At 42.3% G+C, this 21,191-nt stretch overlaps 1 protein-coding gene across 5 annotated transcripts; it reads left to right on the forward strand.

The window, feature by feature from the left end:
• Positions 1-1,209: 1,209 nt before the first annotated feature.
• tmem129 (transmembrane protein 129, E3 ubiquitin protein ligase) lies at positions 1,210-17,310 on the forward strand. Of its 5 annotated transcripts, none has more exons than XM_047354224.1 (9): positions 1,210-1,260; positions 1,353-1,504; positions 1,647-1,763; positions 1,961-2,019; positions 13,983-14,240; positions 15,818-15,978; positions 16,099-16,258; positions 16,349-16,421; positions 16,634-17,310. In XM_047354224.1, the coding sequence occupies exons 2-9, from the start codon at positions 1,495-1,497 to the stop codon at positions 16,816-16,818; spliced, it is 1,023 nt and encodes a 340-aa protein (XP_047210180.1). In that variant the 5' UTR covers positions 1,210-1,260; positions 1,353-1,494; the 3' UTR covers positions 16,819-17,310. The 5 variants fall into 5 exon arrangements, with proteins under 5 accessions (XP_047210180.1, XP_047210182.1, XP_047210181.1 ...); XM_047354226.1 differs by having other exon boundaries at positions 1,214-1,260; positions 1,353-1,509; XM_047354225.1 differs by lacking the exon at positions 1,210-1,260 and having other exon boundaries at positions 1,318-1,504.
• Positions 17,311-21,191: the final 3,881 nt, after the last annotated feature.

The raw sequence follows: 21,191 nt of genomic DNA on the forward strand, positions 1-21,191 counted from the left end.
TTGCCAGGCATTCTCTTTCACCAATCAGTTTTGGCTGGCCGAGTCAAAGTCCAGGGCGGTTTTGTAGCCCCAGTGCGTCCCTGCTTCCAGCTCCCCCGAAACACCGAGATGCAGCACTCATAAATAAAAAGGTGCTCTAAAAATGTAAAATATTTGGTAATTTGTTAGAAAAAAGATGAAAAATAGTGAGCCTTCTATGCAGAGCATCTGTAAAAGAGGGGAAGCGTCCTCTGCACCTGCATCACTGTATGGCATGGCAGCTGCACGCTGCTGAGAGGAAGTCTTTACCTAACTCTACACATCACGATGCAGGGGGAGGGCCCCTCCACATCATGAAGGACGGACTCCACCTATCCCTCACACAGACTGCTTCAGCCACTCCTTTCAGGCAAGACCACCAGGCTCAGAAACAGCTTCTTAGTATTGTTGTTATTATTTGACCACAAACATTCTGATTATTATTGAAATATACACGATCACACACAGGATACGACAGTTGTTAACAATAATAATACTAATGTGCATGTGCACTGGTCCTGTTGGTCTCTTATCGTGTGACAGTTGAGTTTAGAATTTTCTACGCAAGTCACCTTTTCAAAAGACGACAGGGCTTGCTCGGATTTTTCTTTGCGTTTGTTTACCACACTCTTTGGCCAAGCTTAGGTAAATTGGCGTAGAATACTCTTCTTTGAGGCCAAGCTACGGTGTAAAAACGCAACAGCGCCTCCTGTGGTCACAACACACGGTGGTCACAGAATTATGGTGTCAGTCCAGTGTTGCCAGGTGTACGATAATTATCGTATTTGTACGATAATTTTGCTCTCTGTACGATCAATATTCCTAAAAAAGGCCAAATGTACGATAATTTGACCATTCCGTGAATGTGTGGATGTAATCAGTCGTCATCAGCCTATCGCCAAAGTCTGTCGGAGTATTTTGTGAACCCTGAAGGCATCTGCGTCCGGATTCTGCTGGAAATTCCAGCCAATCGTGCTTTTCTAAATGTGACCTACGTGTGACGTGATGCGTTGGCCTCAGAACAACGGCCACGATTGGCTGAATAGTCCACTGCACCCGCCCATGAATGAGGGAAAGAAATGAAGTAGAAGCAGAGCCCGGCACTGTGGGGCTGCAGCTGTTGATAAATCCATTCCGTACTGACGCCACAAAGCTGCGAGTGCCTGTTAGACGCTATTCAACACATCAACAGACTTGTTATTTTGGTTATGACGAGTGTACGATAATTTCCCTCAAAATACGGTAACTTTATGTCTCTAGTACGATAATCCTACATTTCTCACGTGGCAACACTGTCAGTCAGTCAGTCATTTTCTATAACGCTTCTTCCATAGTGGGTCGCGGGGAAGCTGGTAGAATTATGGTGTAAGACCTGAAATTGGTGGTAATGCACCTACAATATGTTTGCCAACCGCCAATAAACTACAGAAGAAGAAGAACAGGAACATACTACGGCAACGAGCTATAGAGGGCAGTATGCATTCAAGTTAAGTGCGTAGAAGAACAATAAACGGAAGCAGAGTGTGTGTAGTGTCTGAATATGGAGAATCCGGAGTTATCTTTCACTTTGGTTTACACTGTGTTTGCTGTTTGCCTCATTTTTACACCGAACGAATTCCGCGCTGCAGGTTTAACCGTCCAGAATGTTTTTTCGGCCTGGCTGGGTAATGAGGATATTGGCTTCATCGAGCACCATCTGAGGAGGACCAGCCTCACTATACTGATCCATAGTGCTCTACCTCTAGGTTAGTTGTGATATCCCACTGTCTCCGGATTACATACACTATGAATTCAGACATAATGTTGATCTGTTAACCTTGTAAATGGTCTTATTGTGAAGCTAAAGAAGTTAAATTTACCAAAAGTTGGAACATGTCCAATAAATATGACCTAACTCCGGGCTGTATGCAGTAAATCATCCCCATGCTGTTTTTCTCTCCAGGTTACTACGTGGGAATGTGTGTTGCTGCCCCAGAAAAGAACCTTATATATATTTACCAGGTAGGTGCCGTTTCTGTCACTCTTTCAGGTTCCAAATACACAAAAGGTACATTCATCCTCTAATATTCACAGGTGGTCGATCTGTATTTATGGCCTGGCACCAATGTACTTCAGATTTATTTATTTTTTTTCTTTGTAGTGTCGAGGTAGGAAAACTTTACTGGCCGTCCGTTAACTCTTACATTACTTCTCACCTCTCATCGACTCTTTTTATTTGGAACCCCAAAGGACAATCCTCAGTCAGAGATCAGTTGTAGTTTCCACAAGTTTATTAAAACCAATCTGAATTCAGAGAGGGGGACATCACATTTACACTGCTACCTGGAAACGTCTGTGTGTTGTCTTACTGGGGGCTGCGTTACATTACATTTTATATCCCACGCTGCTATGCAGTACACATACACAATCATTCTGTCTGTGGATGTCTCCCCAGCAACCGCATAAATAAACAGAGATACATTTCATCATTTAATAAAGAATTGTTTCCCACATGTCTTCAGGAATCTTCAGGGTGGAATACTTATCAGAAGTTTCGGTCAGCGCAGAGAGGAGTACCATGCCTCCCCAATACACTGCCGGCTTCTCCCGATACGGACAGAAAACACCTGCAAGCTTTAATCTTGAATAATAAACACTCATTGCGTTATAATACTAGAGGCTACTGTTAAGGTTTTTTTCTAACTATCAAAAGCATAACTAAAAACTCCTAATAAAAATCAATCTATAAGCAGCAAAGTCCCAAATATATCTTAGTCTTAGCTACTAGTAAAAAGCCATTTATATTTCCACAATTCCCCCTTTTGATCTCCACCAGAAGATCACTCCACATAGGGTGCAGCCAGCTCCAGCCCCTGAAGTCCGTCCGTCAAAGCACACATCTGATAAGTAGGTTTAGATTCAGCACTCCTCAATTGTGGCAGTGATGAAGTGAACCATCAGAGCCCTGATGCATGGTACACAGCAACAACCACAGGTAACATTATGGCAACCAAAATAGCAATAGAAATAATTAATGACATGACTAAACCTTTCCATTTGCCAAACATATCAGTAAACCATTGCTCCAATGCATTGTCAATCCCTGAATGCTCGTGCATAGTTTTACTCAGAGTTCTCAATCCTTCTAAGGCTCAGGTTACAGATCCATCAGGAGCGGTGTTATTGGGGATAAAAGTACAACACATATCTCCAAACATGGCACAGACACCACCCTTTTCAGCTAGCAACATATCCAACGCCATTCTGTTTTGTATGGCCATGAGAGAGGTGGGGGCTAGTTGTTCTGAGAAACCTTCAACAGCATCCCGGGTTAAGTTGGCCAGTCATAGTACATTGTAATGAATATAATTAATGCGGTCTACATTCTTGTTAGGAGTTATTGGAATAAACGCTGAGATTATGGGGATATTGTCAAAGCCGGCTGCTACTTGGTTCGCTAATTTATACTCATCTGGGACTCCTCTAGGCACTCCGATTGCATCAATATAGGTGGGAGAGTTCTGCGTGAGGTTGAAGGAGTTAGTTGCACGCTTCCTTAACACATGTCTGCGCCTCTGAGCTGTTAGGACAGAGGGTAGATGAGTGTTATTAGTTCTTTTTATGATTTCACCAATTAACATCAGTGGTGCCTGTAATCTGACCATAGCACACACTCCCCAGGCTTCATGAGGGATCCTAATCAAAAGTCTCCTGTCACCACAATAATAGTATAAACCAGCTCTAGCCCACCTGCCAATGTTTGAACCAGGTTCAGTTCTGTTACACCAATCCTGTGGGATTTCACCTAGAAGCACAATAGCATTTGGAGATGTAAAATTGAAACATGTGTAGCTTCCATTGCCTTTATAAGGGGTAAATGGTCCAGCGAGAGTTTTATTGTTAATGGGTGGAAAAATAGTAGCCAGTGTGGTACAGTTAGTGGGTGTAGCTGCCTTGGTTAGATTTAGCATACAGTTATAGCCCCAAGTATCAGAGGGGTACAGAGGAGCAGGCTACACAGCTAGACATATGATTTTCTTGCGCAGTCTCAGCCATCCATTCTAGCCATAGGTTAGCTTCAGTAAATCCTGTTTCCAATGTTATAAGGTCCTTCACAGTATGTACATTTACATAATGGACAAGGGACGGCCCAGGACCGGGAGTAGGTGATGCCGTGTCCTTAGATACTGTTTGCTGAGGGGAGGCAGAAGGTTTCACTAGTTGTACCTTAATAATGACTTTAGGGTCTTTTCCTGATTTGTCGACACCTATGACAAAATAATACCCATTACTCGTCTTAAGAGATCATGGGGTGAGTTGAACATATGTCAGATATCGAGTGGTGAATATGAGGGGGTTCACAGGTCCACCAGGTATTGTTGTGGCTCTAATTAAGGATATATTCTTTTGCAGCTGTCCTAAGTTGTACGTGCGGTCATAACGATGAGTGTAAATGCCTGGTCCAGTGTTCCACAATACCTGGTCCCAACCTCCACACCATGGATTCTGAGACAATTCACTGGGGTGGCCTCTCAGCACACACATATAGATGTCATAACCACGCCAACCCACCTGGTTGGTTCCACAATTAATAATGTTACATAAGTCAAGTTGTGCTACCGTCATTCCTTTAGTATTAGCATGAATGGTCAATTTGGCACCATAAGGGTCAGACCGGCTGTGCATAACTATAGAAGGGGACTGTTCAGTTTCGGTGCTCCCACCAGTGCCCTCCATTTTGGTTATTAGTGTGACCGCTAGTACTGTAATTAAGCATGCCTGGAACCGACAATGCAATGGAACTCGCTGAAATTTAATCCCTGTGAACTTTAATTAATCCTTTTGGAGAGAAGATAAAATGAATTAAAGCAATATCAATATACACCTCTTACTCCAGAGGGGACAGAAGGATTCTTTTACATTAACTAAGCTTTAGGCCCTGCTGCCTCTGCCTCACCTTTGCCTGAGGACTAGTGCATTTTCTGCTTCTGTAGTCTCAGGGTGCTTAAAACCTTCTGATACTCAGCAGGGATGTCTTGACCCCTTCTAAGTGGAGAATGTCTTCTCAGTCCTATTAATGAATTGCGTTTCTTCATTAAAAACAAATAATTACTGGGTTCAATCACTACAATCCTTATGGCCCCTGAACAGTAAGCACAACAATAGATGAATATAATAAAAGAGTAAAATGCAATAACATATAAAATATAACTTTTAAGTAAAAAGCATAAATTGAAAATGTTATTTTATTTTATTTATTTTTTCTTGTCTTCTCTCGTCCTTTCGTCCTCTGGGTGGCGCAGTCTCGCTGTTCGTTGGTCCCTTATACAGGTGACATCTTGTGCGCTGGTGTCTGTTGGTCTTCTTTCTTCAACAACTAAGGTAGACTGCCTAGTTATCTGACAGCTCAGGGGATTATTCTGCCCCTGGTGATGAAGCTGTGTTTCCTCCAATCTCCTCCAGGGGTCTCCCTTGTTCCAGTGCCTCGGCGCACTGGCTCCAATGAAACCACGTGTCTCCTTTGCCCTTCAGCCTCACTGCATGGGTTGTCCTCTCGGTCACCTGGTATGGTCCTGTGAACTTTGGCTCCAGCCACTTTCGCTTGATGACTTTCAACCACACCCGCTCGACTTGGGGTGTTGTTGGTTCTCCTGTAGATCTCTCAGCTCCCAGAACCTTGTTGTAGGTTTCCACCACCGTCGGTAGCTGAGAAAAATAGTCTTTGTGTGACAGATTCTGTATATCACCTGTAGATGTCAGAACTGCTCCTCGTGGTCCCGGAAAACTCCTTCCGGTTTCCAGCTCGTATGGAGTGTATCTTGTGGTTGAGTTCACTGAACACCTGATTGACATCAAAGCAAGAAGTAATGCATTAACCCATGATAATTTAGTCTGTGCACAGATTTTAGCCAATTTTTTTTTCAGGTTTTGATTCATTCTTTAAACTTTTCCTTGGGACTGAGGGTGATACCCCGAGCCAAACCTGTTTCAGCCCCAAACTGGACTCCACCTGTTGCAGCTCCTGGTTCTTAAAATGGGTTCCATTGTCATTCCTTATCTTTTCAGGAAACCTGTGTCTGGGAATGTAATGGTTAATGAGATATTTAACCACAGTTTTACTATCTTCCTTTTTCGCTGGCCATGCTTCTGGCCATCCTGTGAAAGCAACTACACACACAAGCAGATATCTGAAACCTCTGACTGACTGCACCATGTCTGTGTAGTCAATAATTATTTCCTTTCCTGATCTTGTGATTAAAGGAAATGCTCCCTGCAACGGTGTCAAAGTTTTCTTTTGGTTGTAAGGTCCACACGCTGTACAGCATTTCACAAAGTGTTTCACCATGTCTATCATGAAAGGATGCCACCACTCCTTCAGATTCTCCAGCATCTGTCTACTTCCAACATGTCCTACTCCATGTGCCTCAGAAGAAAGTTCCTGTTTAAGTCCAGGAGGGAACACCATCCTACCATCTGGTCTTCTCCAACATCCTGACTGCTAGGGTTAGGGTTAGGGGTGCAAGTCGATGACATAACCCCTACTGTCCCAATTCTCCAATTTTGTACGCTTGTAACCTGCGCACTTCAACCCCTACATGCACTTGTACAAAGTAAACACTTCATAGAGGGGCATAGGGTGTAGTGTAGGTATTGGGACAGGGCCTGAGTGCAGCTCGTACTCGTATTCGTCGTCTTCTGCTTTATCCGGGACCGGGTCGCGGGGGCAGCAGACTCAGCAGAGACGCCCAGACGTCCCTCTCCCCAGACACCTCCTCCAGCTCCTCCGGGTGGAGCCCAAGGTGTTCCCAGGCCAGCCGAGAGACATAGTCCCTCCAGCGTGTCCTGGGGCGTCCCCTGGGCCTCCTCCTGGTGGGACGTGCCTGGAACACCTCCCGAGGAAGGCGTCCAGGAGGCATCCGGTATAGATGCCCGAGCCACCTCAACTGGCTCCTCTCGATGTGGAGGAGCAGCGGCTCTACTCCGAGCCCCTCCCGGATGGCCGAGCTCCTCACCCTATCTCTAAGGAAGTGCCCGGCCACCCTACGGAGGAAGCTCATTTCAGCTGCTTGTATCCGGGATCTCGTTCTTTCGGTCATGACCCAAAAGTTCATGGCCATAGGTGAGGGTAGGAACATAGACCGACCCGTAAATTGAGAGCTTCGCTTTTCGGCACAGCTCTCTCTTCACCACAATGGACCAGCACAGCGCCCCCATTACTGTGGCAGCCGCACCGATCCGTCTGTCGATCTCCCGCTCCATTCTTCCCTCACTTGTGAACAAGACCCCGAGATACTTAAACTCCTCCACTTGAAGCAGGAACTCCCCACCAACCTGAAGAGGACAAGCCACCCTTTTCCAGTCGAGAACCATGGCCTCTGACTTGGAGGAGCTGATCTTCATCCCAGCCGCTTCACACTTGGCTGCGAACCGCCCCAGTGCATGCTGTAGGTCTTGGCTAGAGGGGGCCAGCAGGACCAAGTCTGGTGCCCCCGCGACCCGGTCCCGGATAAAGCGGAAGATGACGAGTATGAGTAAGTCTCGAAAAAATCTCATCTTCACAGAAAATCAGTGTAAAGGGTCTGCTGAGAAACATCTTGATATTGAGACCTCCCACAATATTCAGCTGACAAGTGAAATCCTCCTTCAATCCTTTTTTCTTAGCCACATCATCCATGGCTCCACAGTGTATAATAAGGTTTTCTAGAGACGGGCGCTTTTCTGTGATTTCCAGAATATTCTCTGAGATATCAGACACTGGTACCAATCATACCTTCTGTGTTTTTCTTGTTGCAGAAGTTTTTAATCCCATCCACAGCTGTGTTGCCCACTAATAGGGTTCTTCGTCTGGTGGGGTGCTTTTTCTCTGGCAGCTTAGGAGAAGACTGTTTAGAATGAAGGTTTTTCTCAAACCTTTTATTGATCTCAGAAGATGGATCATTTTCCTGGTTTTCATTCTGTAGTGGGGTAAATCTGTTTCGGAGGGGAATTCCATTATTTCCAGCTGTCTCACTCCTATCAGTTGTTGTGACAGCAGCTCGCTGTCGAAGTCTCCTTTTCCCAGGGGAAACGGGGGCTTTTCTCTGTAATTCTGGCCATTCTAATTTTTTTAATTGCTGAGATCTTCCAGTGAGTCGTCCACCTTGATTTTTTGGGCATGCGCCTAAAATATGCCCAGGGCGGTCTGCCGGTAGGTTTATTCTCAGTGTTCTGATTGCCGGCTGAGTTGTTGAGCTGGCTGTCACTGTTTGGGATCACAGGCAGAGTTGAATCATCGCTGTACCCCATATTCACCTCCACATTCACTTCTAGTCGATGGATTTTCATCTCCAAAACAGCCAATTTCTGTAAAAGTTTGTCGAAGTCCACTGTGGTGAAGGGAGGCATTTTGTGCTGATTAGCTGGCGTCAATTTGTACTGCTTTCAAGTTCGATTATAAAAACATCAAAATCCTTTAGAATAAAAAATAATAATAATAAAATAAAAATAATAATAATCCTTGGGAGTTGCTGGTAAGAAGTAGTTTTAGTCCAATATTTCTGTAATTTTGGCTAAAAGATAAAAAGTTAGGAGTAAAAGAATGCAAGCAAGATGGGAGCTTAGGAGAAAACGTTTGAGCAGGCAGAGAGGCGGAAGCAGAAGCACCAAAGCAATGTATGCATTCTTTTTACTGTATACAGCTATTAATGTATGTAACACTATTACTGTGGTGATAAGTATATATTTAATCAGTGTCCATAATAAACGGATCATGAAAAATAGATATGACTTGGATTTTTCAAATAAAGAGCACTAATGTATATATTTAAGTTATTTTGATTAATTGTTTTTTTTTTTATTCACATTGAACATCTATCTATCTATACAGCTATACAACTGTGTGTGTAAAAAGTGTGTGTAAAAGTTTTTCCATGTGTTTGGCAATGTCATTCAGCTTCAGTTTGGGGAAGACAGACACAAGTAGTGACATCAGCACAAAATGGTGGTTGTCAATTCTCGTATGTGCCCCCCCAGAAAAACACATCAAGATTTGAATGAATTAAATATTCTCATTGAATACTTTGTTCTGTACAAAGTTGAATGTGCTGACAACAAAATCACACATAAATCCTCAATGGAAATCAAATGTTGGAGTCACACACAAAATTAAAGTGGAAAAACAGACTACAGGCTGATCCAACTTTGATGTAATGTCCTTAAAACAAATCAAAATGAGGCTCAGTATTGTGTGTGACCTCCACGTACCTGTATGACCTCCCTACAACGCCTGGACTTGCTCCTGATGAGACGGTGGATGGTCTCCTGAGGGATATCCTCCCAGACCTGGACTAAAGCATCCACCAACTCCAGGACAGTCTGTGGTGCAATGTGACGTTGGTGGATGGAGCGAGACATGATGTCCCAGATGTGCTCAATCGGATTCAGGTCTGGGGAACGGGCCAGTCCATAGCTTCAATGTCTTCATCTTGCAGGACCTGCTGACACACTCCAGCCACATGAGGTCTAGCATTGTCCTGCATTGTCCTGATGCCACCCCACACCATTACTGACCCACTGCCAAACCGGTCATGCTGATTGATGTTGCAAGCAGCAGATCGCTCTCCATGGTGTCTCCAGACTCTGTCACGTCTGTCATATGTGCTCAGTGTGATCCTGCTTTCATCTGTGAAGAGCACAGGGCTCCAGTGGTGAATTTGCCAATCCTGGTGTTCTCTGGCAAATGCCAAGCGTCCTGCACGGTGTTGGGCTGTGAGCACAACCCCCATTTGTGGACGTGGGGCCCTCATACCATCCTCATGGAGTCGGTTTCTAACCGTTTGTGCAGACACATGCACATTGTGGCCTGCTGGAGGTCATTTTGCAGGACTCTGGCAGTGCTCCTCCTGTTCCTCCTTGCACAAAGGCAGAAGTATCGGTCCTGCTGCTGGGTTGTTGCCCTCCTCCTCGTCTCCTGGTGTACTGGCCTGTGACCTGGTAGCGCCTCCAGGCTCTCGACACTACGCTGACAAACAGCAAACCTTCTTGCCACAGCTCGCATTGATGTGCCATCCTGGATGAGCTGCACTACCTGAGCCACTTGTGTGGGTTGTAGAGTCCGTCTCATGCTACCACGAGTGTGAAAGCACCACCAACATTCAAAAGTGACCAAAACATCAGCCAGAAAGCATAGGTACCCAGAAGAGGTCTGTGGTCCCCACCTGCAGAACCACTCCTTTATTGAGTGTCTTGCTAATCGCCAAAGACTTCCCCCTGTTGTCTATTTCATTTGTACAACAACATGTGAAACGGATTGTCAGTCAGTATTGCTTCCTAAGTGGACAGTTTGATTTCACAGAAGTTTGATTTACTTGGAGTTATATCGTTTAAGTCTTCCCTTTATTTTTTTGAGCAGTGTATTATGAAGGTTTCTTCAAAGAGCCGTTGTAGATGCTGATGGCTGTGGGCAGGAAGGATCTCCTGTAGTGCTCCGTCTTACAGCACATCTGAAGAAGCCTCTGACTGAAGACACTGTTGTTGTACAACAGTCTCATGAAGAGGATGCTCAGGGTTCTCCATAATGTTCTTCATTTTATGAAGAATCCGTCTTTCCACAATGATCTTCAGAGGTTCCAGAGGAGTCACCAGAACAGAGCCAGTTTTCTTTATGAGCTTGTTGAGCTTGTTCCAAGTCCCTGGCTCTGATGCTGCTACCCCAGCAGATGATAGCAGAAGAGATCACACTCTCCACAACAGACTTATAGAAGATCTGCAGCATCTTGCAGCAAACACTGAAGGACCTAAGCTTTCTCAAGAAGTAGAGTCTGCTCTGTCCCTTCTTGTAGATGGCTTCACAGTTGCATCTCCACTCCAGTCTGTTGTCCAGGTGAACACCGAGGTATTTATAGTCCTCCATCACCTCCACCTCTTCTCCCATGATGGAGATAGTGTCTGACCTATTCTTGTCTCTCTTAAAATCTACAATCATCTCCTTTGTTTGCCCTGCGATGGACTGGCGACCTGTCCAGGGTGTACCCCACCTCTTGCCCGTAGACTGCTGGAGATAGGCACCAGCTCCCCTGTGACCCACTATGGAATAAGCGGTATAGAAGATGAATGAATGAAGGATTCTCCTTTGTTTTATTCACGTTCAAGATGAGATGATTGTTTCCACTCCATGCCACCAGCTCTCTGTACTCAGTTTTTTGTCCATCTACGATCCACCCCACGAAGAATCAGAGAATCATTCCAGTATTTCTGTAGATGACAGGAGTCTGTTATGTACTAGAAGTCTGACGTGTACAGAGTGAAAAGGAATGGTGAAGAGTAGTGGTGACAGGAGGTCTTCCACAACAGTGGAACCTTCATCTGGGCCAGGCTATGGTTGAAGAGGTGCTGCAGAATCCCGCAGAGCCTGCTACGCACAGGCCTTAAGGACTCTAGGGCTGACATGATCTGGACTTGCAGCCTTATTCTGGAGTAGTCTTTGCAGTTGTCGCTTGACCTGACTTCTCGAGACACACAAGTGGAAAGTGGAGGCAAAGCTAGAATCAGTATCTTCTGATTTGGTTGAAGGCCTGATGTCTGACTGGCTGTGAGCAGGAGAGGAGGATTCTGAGGTTTTTCTGAACTGAACCTATTGAAGAATGTGTTTAGTTTATTGGCTCTGTCCAGACATCCATCGGTCTGATCATCCTTCTGCTTGAAGCCTGTGATCTTCTTCATCCCTGACTTCACTTCTCTAATATTGTTTTGCTGGAGCTTGCTGTCCAGCTTCTTCTTGTACACCTCCTTGCTGTCTCTAATCTTGACTTTAAGTTGCTTCAGTATACTCTTCAATAATTCCCTGTCTCCAACTCTGAAGGCTGTTTTTTGTCTTGTCAAGCAGGTCTTTCAGGTCACTGGTGATCCAGGGTTTGTTATTGGGGAAGCATCTCACTGTTGTGGTGGGCATGGTTATCCCCACAGATGGTTATCCACACAGAGGTTTATATAGTCGGTTACACACTCATTCATGGGATTGATGTCCTCTCCATGTGGCTGGCACAGTGCATCCCAGTCTGTATCTGTCCACTGTTGCAACATGCTCATCCAGGAGGAGGAGCTGCAAGTCATTGACTCAGTGCAATCTGCTGTTTTTTTTGTTACATAGAAAAACCTTTAACCAATTTGAAAAATAAACTAAATTTGACTGCACCGCATGATAATTAGGAATAAAATGTATGTGCTAGACTTGAAATCTGTATGATACGATTTAATTGACTTTGTAAATTGCCCTAAGACGACATGTTGTGAATTGGCACTAAATAAATAAACTGAACTGAATGTCATCAAACTTAATGTACATGTGAAAATAGAGAGACAAATACTTTTGGCAATATAGTGTACAAGCATGTGGGGCCACAAAAACTATGTAGTAGCATTTTGAGTTGATGCAATGACATTTAAGCAAATTGGACTAACCTGCCGCATCAGTTTCTTAGTTTAAATTTCTTGGCGACTTCAGATTAAGCCTGCTGTGGGTTGATCATTTTCATCATCCTTTTTGTTCCTAACACACTACTAATTCCAGCATAATTTATTTTCCCATTAAGATCAGGTGTGTTTTCCAAGTGTTCTTTAATTTCTTTTAGCAGTATACCAGGATGGCATATTAAAGTTTTTTACTCAGATAATTAAATATTTTGTGTAAGGTTTTTTTAAAATACATTTTTTGATAAATGATCTATTACGTAAAAGGCTTAAGAAAAATCTCAGCAAAAGTAGCTTAGTCTGACACAGACATTTAAAATTTACATTTTTATAATTATGCTGTTATGTGTGGGTTTGTTTTTTGTTCTTGCTTGTCAGTTGGAATTTTGTGGATGATTTTTGTTCACACGTATCTTCTGAACAAGTTCCTATATCAATGATTTCATGCTGATTTAAATAAAACAAAATCATCCTATTAATCTGTCCAGCAAATATAAAAAAAATGTAAAAGTCCCAAAATTTACCTTTTTGTGCTTTCCCTATCCCTATAAAGGTTTTACAAATCACAACTTTTTTTTACAATCTAACATTAGTGTGAAATAACTGTCCAGGTTTGACTTGTCTACGTAATGTAGTTGTTAAGCAGCACCCAATGTAAGGTTGTCTGATAATCCTAAACCCTATAATTAGCCTTTTATTTCACAAATGGAATAAAAGCTTCACAAATCCCAAACTGGGTGTAAAAAAATCCAGTTCAAGTTTGAGCATTCTAGTTATGTTAGATTCTTAACTAGAATGGATCAAAGGCTGTCTAGAGTTGGTAAATGTAGCAGAATAGCCTAAAGCCGAGTGCCAAAGCAGAAGATGTTGATGCCAACTTTATCCTCTTGTGATGAGAGAAAAAAATCACTGTGAATTATTGAATTAATTGCCGCTCCATGACCCACATGACTTCCTTGTTCTGGCAGTTTCACAGTAGTTTTTAGGATTGTCATAACTATCCTTACACAGCTCTGGAGAGGCCTATCCTTTATAACATGCTGACATTATATGTCTAAGTCTACTCATATACCCACTGGTTACATTATTCAGCTATTGTGACATCTAGTATCTGAGAAATGGAAAATATTGACCAACCAAATGTATAATTGAATTTTGTGCCACTTTGTTAGTTTGTCAAAATTTGAGCTAACTCAAGACCTTTCCTCTATTTTAGTGTTAGTGTAAGTTTACAGATTTCAGATCTTTGTTTTAACATTTACTGATTGGCAGCAGGAACTATTAAACGTTTGCAAACATCTATTCAGTTTATTTATATATTACCAATTCACCACAAATATTGTCTGAAGGCACTTTACAAAAAAATAAGTTCAATCCAATCAAACAGACCAATTCAAAGTCAAGTCAATACAATCCAATTTGATTTAGGTTGTCAAACAATGCCTTCAAGTTCAGTTTATTATTCAAATTGGTAAAAAATAAAGAAAGAAAGAAAGAAAAGCCTTCTATCTAATCTGAGCTCTATTGTGTTCCGCCAGGTTAGCGACAGCTGGAGAGTTTTTCTCTCTCTCTCTGTGAGCCTTCAATTGGGCAGTTGGGTGCTTGTCATGTACTGGTACTGCTGCCACTGGCATAACCATCCCATCAGTAGAACACTTACAGCTCATGCACAGCTTCCTTATTCCAGCCCTGGTCATGTGGCAGCTAGTATCAACAGAGAGTTCAGACGAATAGACAAAGTTGTGGCAGGAGTACCTGGAGCCCGAGTTATTGTTACAGACAGCTGGATAATGAAGGTGAGTACAAAAAACATCTCTTCATCTCTTCAGGACTAGCTAAACAATTTCTGCAAGGTAAAATATGACATATTCCTCAAACAAATGTATTTGTGATGAATAAATAAAACATTTTAGAATCAGAATCAGAAAAGCTTTATTGCCAAGTACGTTTTTGGACATACAAGGAATTTGTTTTGGTGTAGTCAAATTTTAAACAGAAATGTTAGGATTCTGAGAAGTATCCTCATTTCTACACAGTCAATGCTTAGTTGGACCTCTTTTTTTGCATAAATTACTGCAGCAATGCTGCGTGTCATGGTTCAGCTTGTGGCACTGCTGCGGTGTAATGGAAACCCAGGTTGCTTTGCCAGCAGAGGGAAGCATGAAAAGCTCCATTTCCTGGTAGGTCACTACTTTTACTATGGACTTCAGAAAACACAGTGGACCAACGCCAGCAGATGAAATGGCACCCAAATTCATCACTGACTGTGGACACTTCATACTGGACTTCAAGTAATGTGGATTGTGTGCCTCTCCACTCTTCCTCCAGACTCTGGGACCTTGATTTCCAAATGACATGTAAACTTTACTTTGATCTTAAAAATGGAGTAACGGTCCACCCCTTTTTCTTCTTAACTCAGGTAAGACACTCCTGAAATCTCTGTTTCTGGAATGTCTTGATACAAGGAATGCCACATTTTGTAGCCCATGTGATTAATCTGCAAGTGGTTCTTGATGCACTGAAGCTCCCACCAAATTCTTGAATGGAGTTCGTTCACGATATTCTGCTGTTTTGAGCTGCTCTGGTAATAATACTGGACTTGAATATCTGTTCACAGGTGCCAGTAGTTGGTTGAATTATGCGACACAGATGTGAAGCTTACTCCGAAACCATTCTTAAACAGCTAAATGTATTAGTTCAGTGATTCATAGGAAAACTAAACCCTCGCAGTTTTCAGTTTGTACAGTATATGTTTGAGTTTGTTAAGAAAAATGTACAAATAATTGTTCTCAATATTCTGATGTTAAAAATACTGTCCTAACGTACAGAGATAAATGCAGTTTTAATAATTTTATGCTTCAATCTCTACTTTAAACAGCTTTTATTTTGAGCACAACTGTGTAAGTTTAAGAAGTCATTTTATGTATGTTTACTGCCCGTCCACTTTAGTTTGTTCTTTATAGAGGTTTCCTCTGGTCGGGGTAGGGAGACTTTAATTTTGTGTAGTTTTACAATTAAAAATATAAGGATAGGAAATATTTTGTGTAACCTACAAGAGATTTTCTACTGGACTGGACAAAATAAAGCATCCTTCATTACTTGCCTGTCTAAATGAACCTTGGACTCCTCTTTGTCACTTTTTCTTCCTTTTGGACACTTTTGTCTTACCTTTTGGCCACTTTATTCTTATCAATGCATAGCTAAAACATTATACATCAGCTGAAGCTATAAAAATAAAATCCCTGTTAACAGTTTCAAATGCATAGATGCTTTGACTTTAAGATCAGTTTCATTTGCATTTTAAGAGTATCAGAATCTTCGTCCCCTATTCAGAGATTTTATTAAGACACTGGCTCTCTTTTTCTGTTTGTAGGTGACTACATATCACATCTACACAGCCTTACAGAGTGATTGTCATGTGACTGTGACAGAGTCCAGGCAGCATCAGCTGAGCCCAGATTTAACTTCCCCCATAGAGATCCTTACCCTGAGAGTGGAGAGCATCAATCCTGCTGTCAGACCATTTAATATTAGGTGTGTGTGTGAGAGAGAGAGAGAACACCACCCATTTATTAATTCTAATTCTGGTCTCTTCATACAAAAACTGGTTTAGTGACAAATTCGATAATTTTCTTTCTGTTTTTTTGTTTTTAGTCTGAACTCCGCAGATTATACAGATTTCAGGGTAAAACTTCGAGCTCCCATCAGAACTTCTCCCAACGTTGTGATCCACCAAACCATCAGTGAGCTCTTTCTGGAAACCTTCAGAGCTCAGGTGGAGCTCAACCAACGATATAAACTCCCCAATGGGCAGGTAGTAATCTTCATTGGTTGTCTTTTGTAAAGTACAGCTTTTGGTCAGCAGCTATTATCAGTTGTAAGCAAATGCAATGTATATCTGCAGGAAGTGGAGCCCTGTATTGGCTGCATGCAAGTTCCAGCAAGTACCAAGTTGGTTCGACTCTGCCAAACAGCAGGTTAGAGTGTCTGGTATTATTTATGTTGGAGGGATATGATTTTCCTAAAACAGAAAAAAAATCATTTTTTAAATTAAAGTGTGTTAGTTTATGGTAGCAGATTTTCAGTACAAGCCTCACATGAAATTTGTGAAATTTTGTCATAAGGTAATCGACCGTGTTCATATTTGAGTGTGTAATATCTAACATTACTGTCTGTGTCTTGACTATAGGTATGGACAATGAATCAGAATGCCAGCCGTGTTTCTGCAGGCCCATGTGGTGCCTCTTTTGTTTGGGTCGATGGTTTGCCAGCCGCCAGGACCAACAAAGACTCGAGACTTGGTTATCCAGCAAGGTCCCCTGCCCTACATGCAGAGCCAAATTCTGCATACTAGATGTTTGTATGGTCCACTGATGAGAACCAAGTACAATATCAAAATTACTTCTTCCTCTCAGATCAACTCACATTTTTGTTTTATCATTTTGTCCATATCAAGGTAAGAAGCTATACAGCTGGCCTGAACGGCCGGCACACTAGACATGTTATATGTGGCCTTTCGCATGAACTACAAATGTGTTCCTCTGTCTCGAATGATCTATGTGGCCATAGCTCTTCTGTATATATATTTGATAAAACATAATACTTATATATATGTGGGTAGAAACAATGTTAGGATTTACAATGACAAACAAGTGAATATTGTACTAATAAATCCCACTAAGACTAAAATGTTTTTCTCAACGTTGTATTATTTTTTTTCCTTATTGCACCATGTATGTTTAAATTTATTATTCTGGGGTTATGTATGTGTTTATGTTTTGTATGGGCTTCTTGCATTGTTCTCTGCTTGCTTCTTTTTCCCTAACACTCTGTAGTTGTGTTTAAATTAAAATACGTTCTACCTAACTACCCATATCATATTACAGTTTTTGCACACAAAAAAAATATTTCTGCATGGCAAATAGTTTATTACTAGGAGTAGTAGGGTAATAGAAAACCTACAGACATCCTGATGATTCTGTATAATTAAATAATTAATTGAAGGAGCATTTATAAGATCATAGCAGCATGGAGTTTAGTCAGTAAGGTTATTTATTTTGTAAAAAAGACAGATTATAGTGCATTTCTCTGTAAGAATATTAGTAAAATTGGTCATTCCAAGTTTTATTCGGAAGAACCCGCATACTTTAATTAGAAAGGGGGACATTTATAAATAATTTCAAAAAATGGAGGGGTTCCTGTCCTGCCTCCAAACAAAATGGCTGCGTAGAGACTGAGCTCCTCCATCAACAAAATAAAATATATCCTGCCGAGTAATATTTACCCTAAATATCAAAACATTAGCAGACCTAAACGATGAGACAGTGATGGAAACGTGAGAGAAGAGTAAAAAGTTTGTCATGGATATGACAGATGCCGGAAAAGATCCACGAGGCAATGCTAACTTGAAAGATGGCGGCGCAAAAGCTGAAGGTGAACATGGAGTGCATCCTACAAGAAATTCAAGACTTCCGAAAAGAGAACAATCAGCATCAAAGAAGAACTGAACAAAACCAACCAGCAGATTGAAAAGGCCAAGACGCATCACTGAAGCTAGAGATAATGGAGTTAATCATGAGTGACATGCTAAAAACTCAAATGCAACAATGTGACATACCAGAGTTCAAAAGAGGACAAATTGTTGGTGCACGTCTTGCTGGCGCATCTGTGACAAAGACAGCAAGTCTTTGTGATGTATCAAGAGCCACGGTATCCAGGGTAATGTCAGCATACCACCAAGAAGGACGAACCACATCCAACAGGATTAACTGTGGACGCAAGAGGAAGCTGTCTGAAAGGGATGTTCGGGTGCTAACCCGGATTGTATCCAAAAAACATAAAACCACGGCTGCCCAAATCACGGCAGAATTAAATGTGCACCTCAACTCTCCTGTTTCTACCAGAACTGTTCGTCGGGAGCTCCACAGGGTCAATATACACGGCCGGGCTGCTATAGCCACACCTTTGGTCACTCATGCCAATGCCAAACGTCGATTTCAATGGTGCAAGAAGTGCAAATCTTGGGCTGTGGACAATGTGAAACATGTATTTGTTGGGACCTACAGCCATGAATTTCAACATTAAAACTCCGGTACGAACATTTCTGGAACTTTCAAAATAAATGGCATTTAACTGACTTCCAGCACAACTTCAGAAGGGGGAAGGGGGGGTAGCAGAGGACTTCCCACGATGACACTGCCCGCATATAAGCCACCACCATTCCACAAGTCTTTCTCTTCCACACCAATGACTATCTGGATAGGAGGGAACAAAGCGCGCTGATGTCTTTTGCTGGCAAAAAGACATAAATTCAACTGGATCCAAAGCCATACGATCATCAATCATATGCAAAGTTAAGTAGAATGAAATACTGTCTGTGTATCCGGTGTTTTCATTCATGAACGGGGAAATTAAGGTGTAAGAGTTGCTTACCTTTCTCTCCGAAGTCCCGCAGAAGCAAAACTGTGTCGCAGAGAGATCCCCGGCAGAGAAGCTGATTCTACAAGCCGAGTCTGAAGAAAGGACCACGGCTTGCACCACCGTGTTATGGTAACGAACAGCCGCCCAGCTCTCCGGAGCTTACCCTATTGTTCACAGAGCGAACGCAGAGGTTCCGCTTGTTGACTGTGGACGTTTCGTCGAACGTCAGCGCCCTTGGACAACATCCCCCCGCCATGGTCAGAGGTTAGGTTTGGGCAGATTAACAGATAGGTTTAGGATGAAATGATCTAAACGTTTTCATGTTATGAAGTTTGTTTTGTGGAACCCGGCTATCTTTGTGCTAGCATGCTATCTGTAGCATGCTATCTGTAGCACACAGGCCGGTTTGTGTTCTTTGAATGTTTTAAAGTTAAGATAAATTTACTTGAAGGGTGATTTTAAACAGAAGATCTCTCATAACGCGCTGTCCGCGCTTATGCATTTTAACCCTTTTATTAACACTGGTATTTTAAAGGCATGTGTTGATTCTGGTGCTAAGCTATTAGCTTCTTTGTTAGCTTAACTGCTAACGGTAAGAACACGTGTTTGCTAGCACTAAGACTAGTCAACAGAAAGGTTGTTGGTTTTCAAGCTAGTGAATAATAGTCCCTGAACATCATTTACTAGATTTGATAACTAAGTAAACACCATTAAGCCCCATTTCTCCAGAAAGATTTGGCTCTTTTCCAAAATACTCAATAATATTTCTTCAAATATTATTTCAATAAATAAACGCAGTTAATTAGACACTGTTGAGAATTAGTCATCCAGGAGGTTGGTTTTATACAGCAGATCATTATTTAAAACATTATTTTATTAAAATAATATTTTATCTGATCTTGCATTGTGAAGGGTTGTCTAGATGTTCCTGATTATTGCCTAAGTTAGTTCCAAGACTAACTTAACTTCATTTCCGGATTCTTCAAGATAATCCTTGGTTCTCAAACATAAACATTGCATGGTAATGTTGCATCACTCTTTTTGGTCATGATTTCCAATCATCTTTAATCAACTTGTTTATATTGTACATAGTCCATTAGTCTTCATTATTCTTTAATTCTGCTTGGTAGTTTAGTTGGATTGTTTTAGCATAGTAAAGAGTTTGTTGATTGAAATATGTTTGACTTTGAGTTGACTTACTTTTGTTAATAAATTCTTGTATTTTAAGAAATTGTGTGAATTCATACCAAATATGTGCAGAGTTTATGCTGTTCAATAATGTCAGAGCTCGTCTCACACCGTTCTATTTTGTCCTAATACCATCGCCTTACTGGGCTGGTATTCACAGGACAACCGTTAACAGACCAAAATATTATTTGATAAAATATTAAAATTAATTATTAAATAATATTCTCAGATTCATATTTACAACAGATTGTTCTCTGATGAGTCCACCTTTACTGTTTTCCCCACATCCAGGAGAGTTACGGTGTGGAGAAGCCCCAAAGAAGCGTACCACCCAGACTGTTGCATGCCCAGAGTGAAGCATGGGGTTGGATCAGTGATGGTATGGGCTGCCATATCATGGCATTCCCTTGGCCCAATACTTGTGCTAGATGGGCGCGTCACTGCCAAGGACTACCGAACCATTCTTGAGGACCATGTGCATCCAATGGTTCAAACATTGTATCCTGAAGGCGGTGCCGTGTATCAGGATGACAATGCACCAATACACACAGCAAGACTGGTGAAAGATTGGTTTGATGATCATAAAAGTGAAGTTGAACATATCCCATGGCCTGCACAGTCACCAGATCTAAATATCATTGAGCCACATTGGGGAGTTTTGGAGGCGCGAGTCAGGAAACGTTTTCCTCCACCAGTATCATGTAGTGACCTGGCCACTATCTGTCAATCTCCCGCTCCATTCTTCCCTCACTCGTGAACAAGACCCCAAGATACTTGAACTCCTCCACTTGAGGCAGAAACTCCCCTCCAACCTGAAGAGGACAAACCACCCTTTTCCGGTCGAGAACCATGGCCTCGGACTTGTAGGAGCTGATCCTCATCCCAGCCACTTCACACTCGGCTGTGAATCGTCCCAGCACATGCTGTAGGTCTTGGCTAGAGGGGGCCAGCAGGACCACGTCATCTGCAAAAAGAGGACACGAAATCCACTACTTCCCACACCAGACTCCCTCCGGCCCTTGGCTGCGCCTAGAAATCCTGTCAATAAAAGTTATGAACTGGACCGGTGACAAAGGGCAGCCCTGCCGGAGTCCAACATGCACCAGGAACAGGTCCGACTTAGTGCTGGCAATGCAAAT

The sequence above is a fragment of the Girardinichthys multiradiatus genome, chromosome 23 (genome assembly GCF_021462225.1).
Source record: "Girardinichthys multiradiatus isolate DD_20200921_A chromosome 23, DD_fGirMul_XY1, whole genome shotgun sequence".
Classification (NCBI taxonomy): Eukaryota; Metazoa; Chordata; class Actinopteri; order Cyprinodontiformes; family Goodeidae; genus Girardinichthys; species Girardinichthys multiradiatus.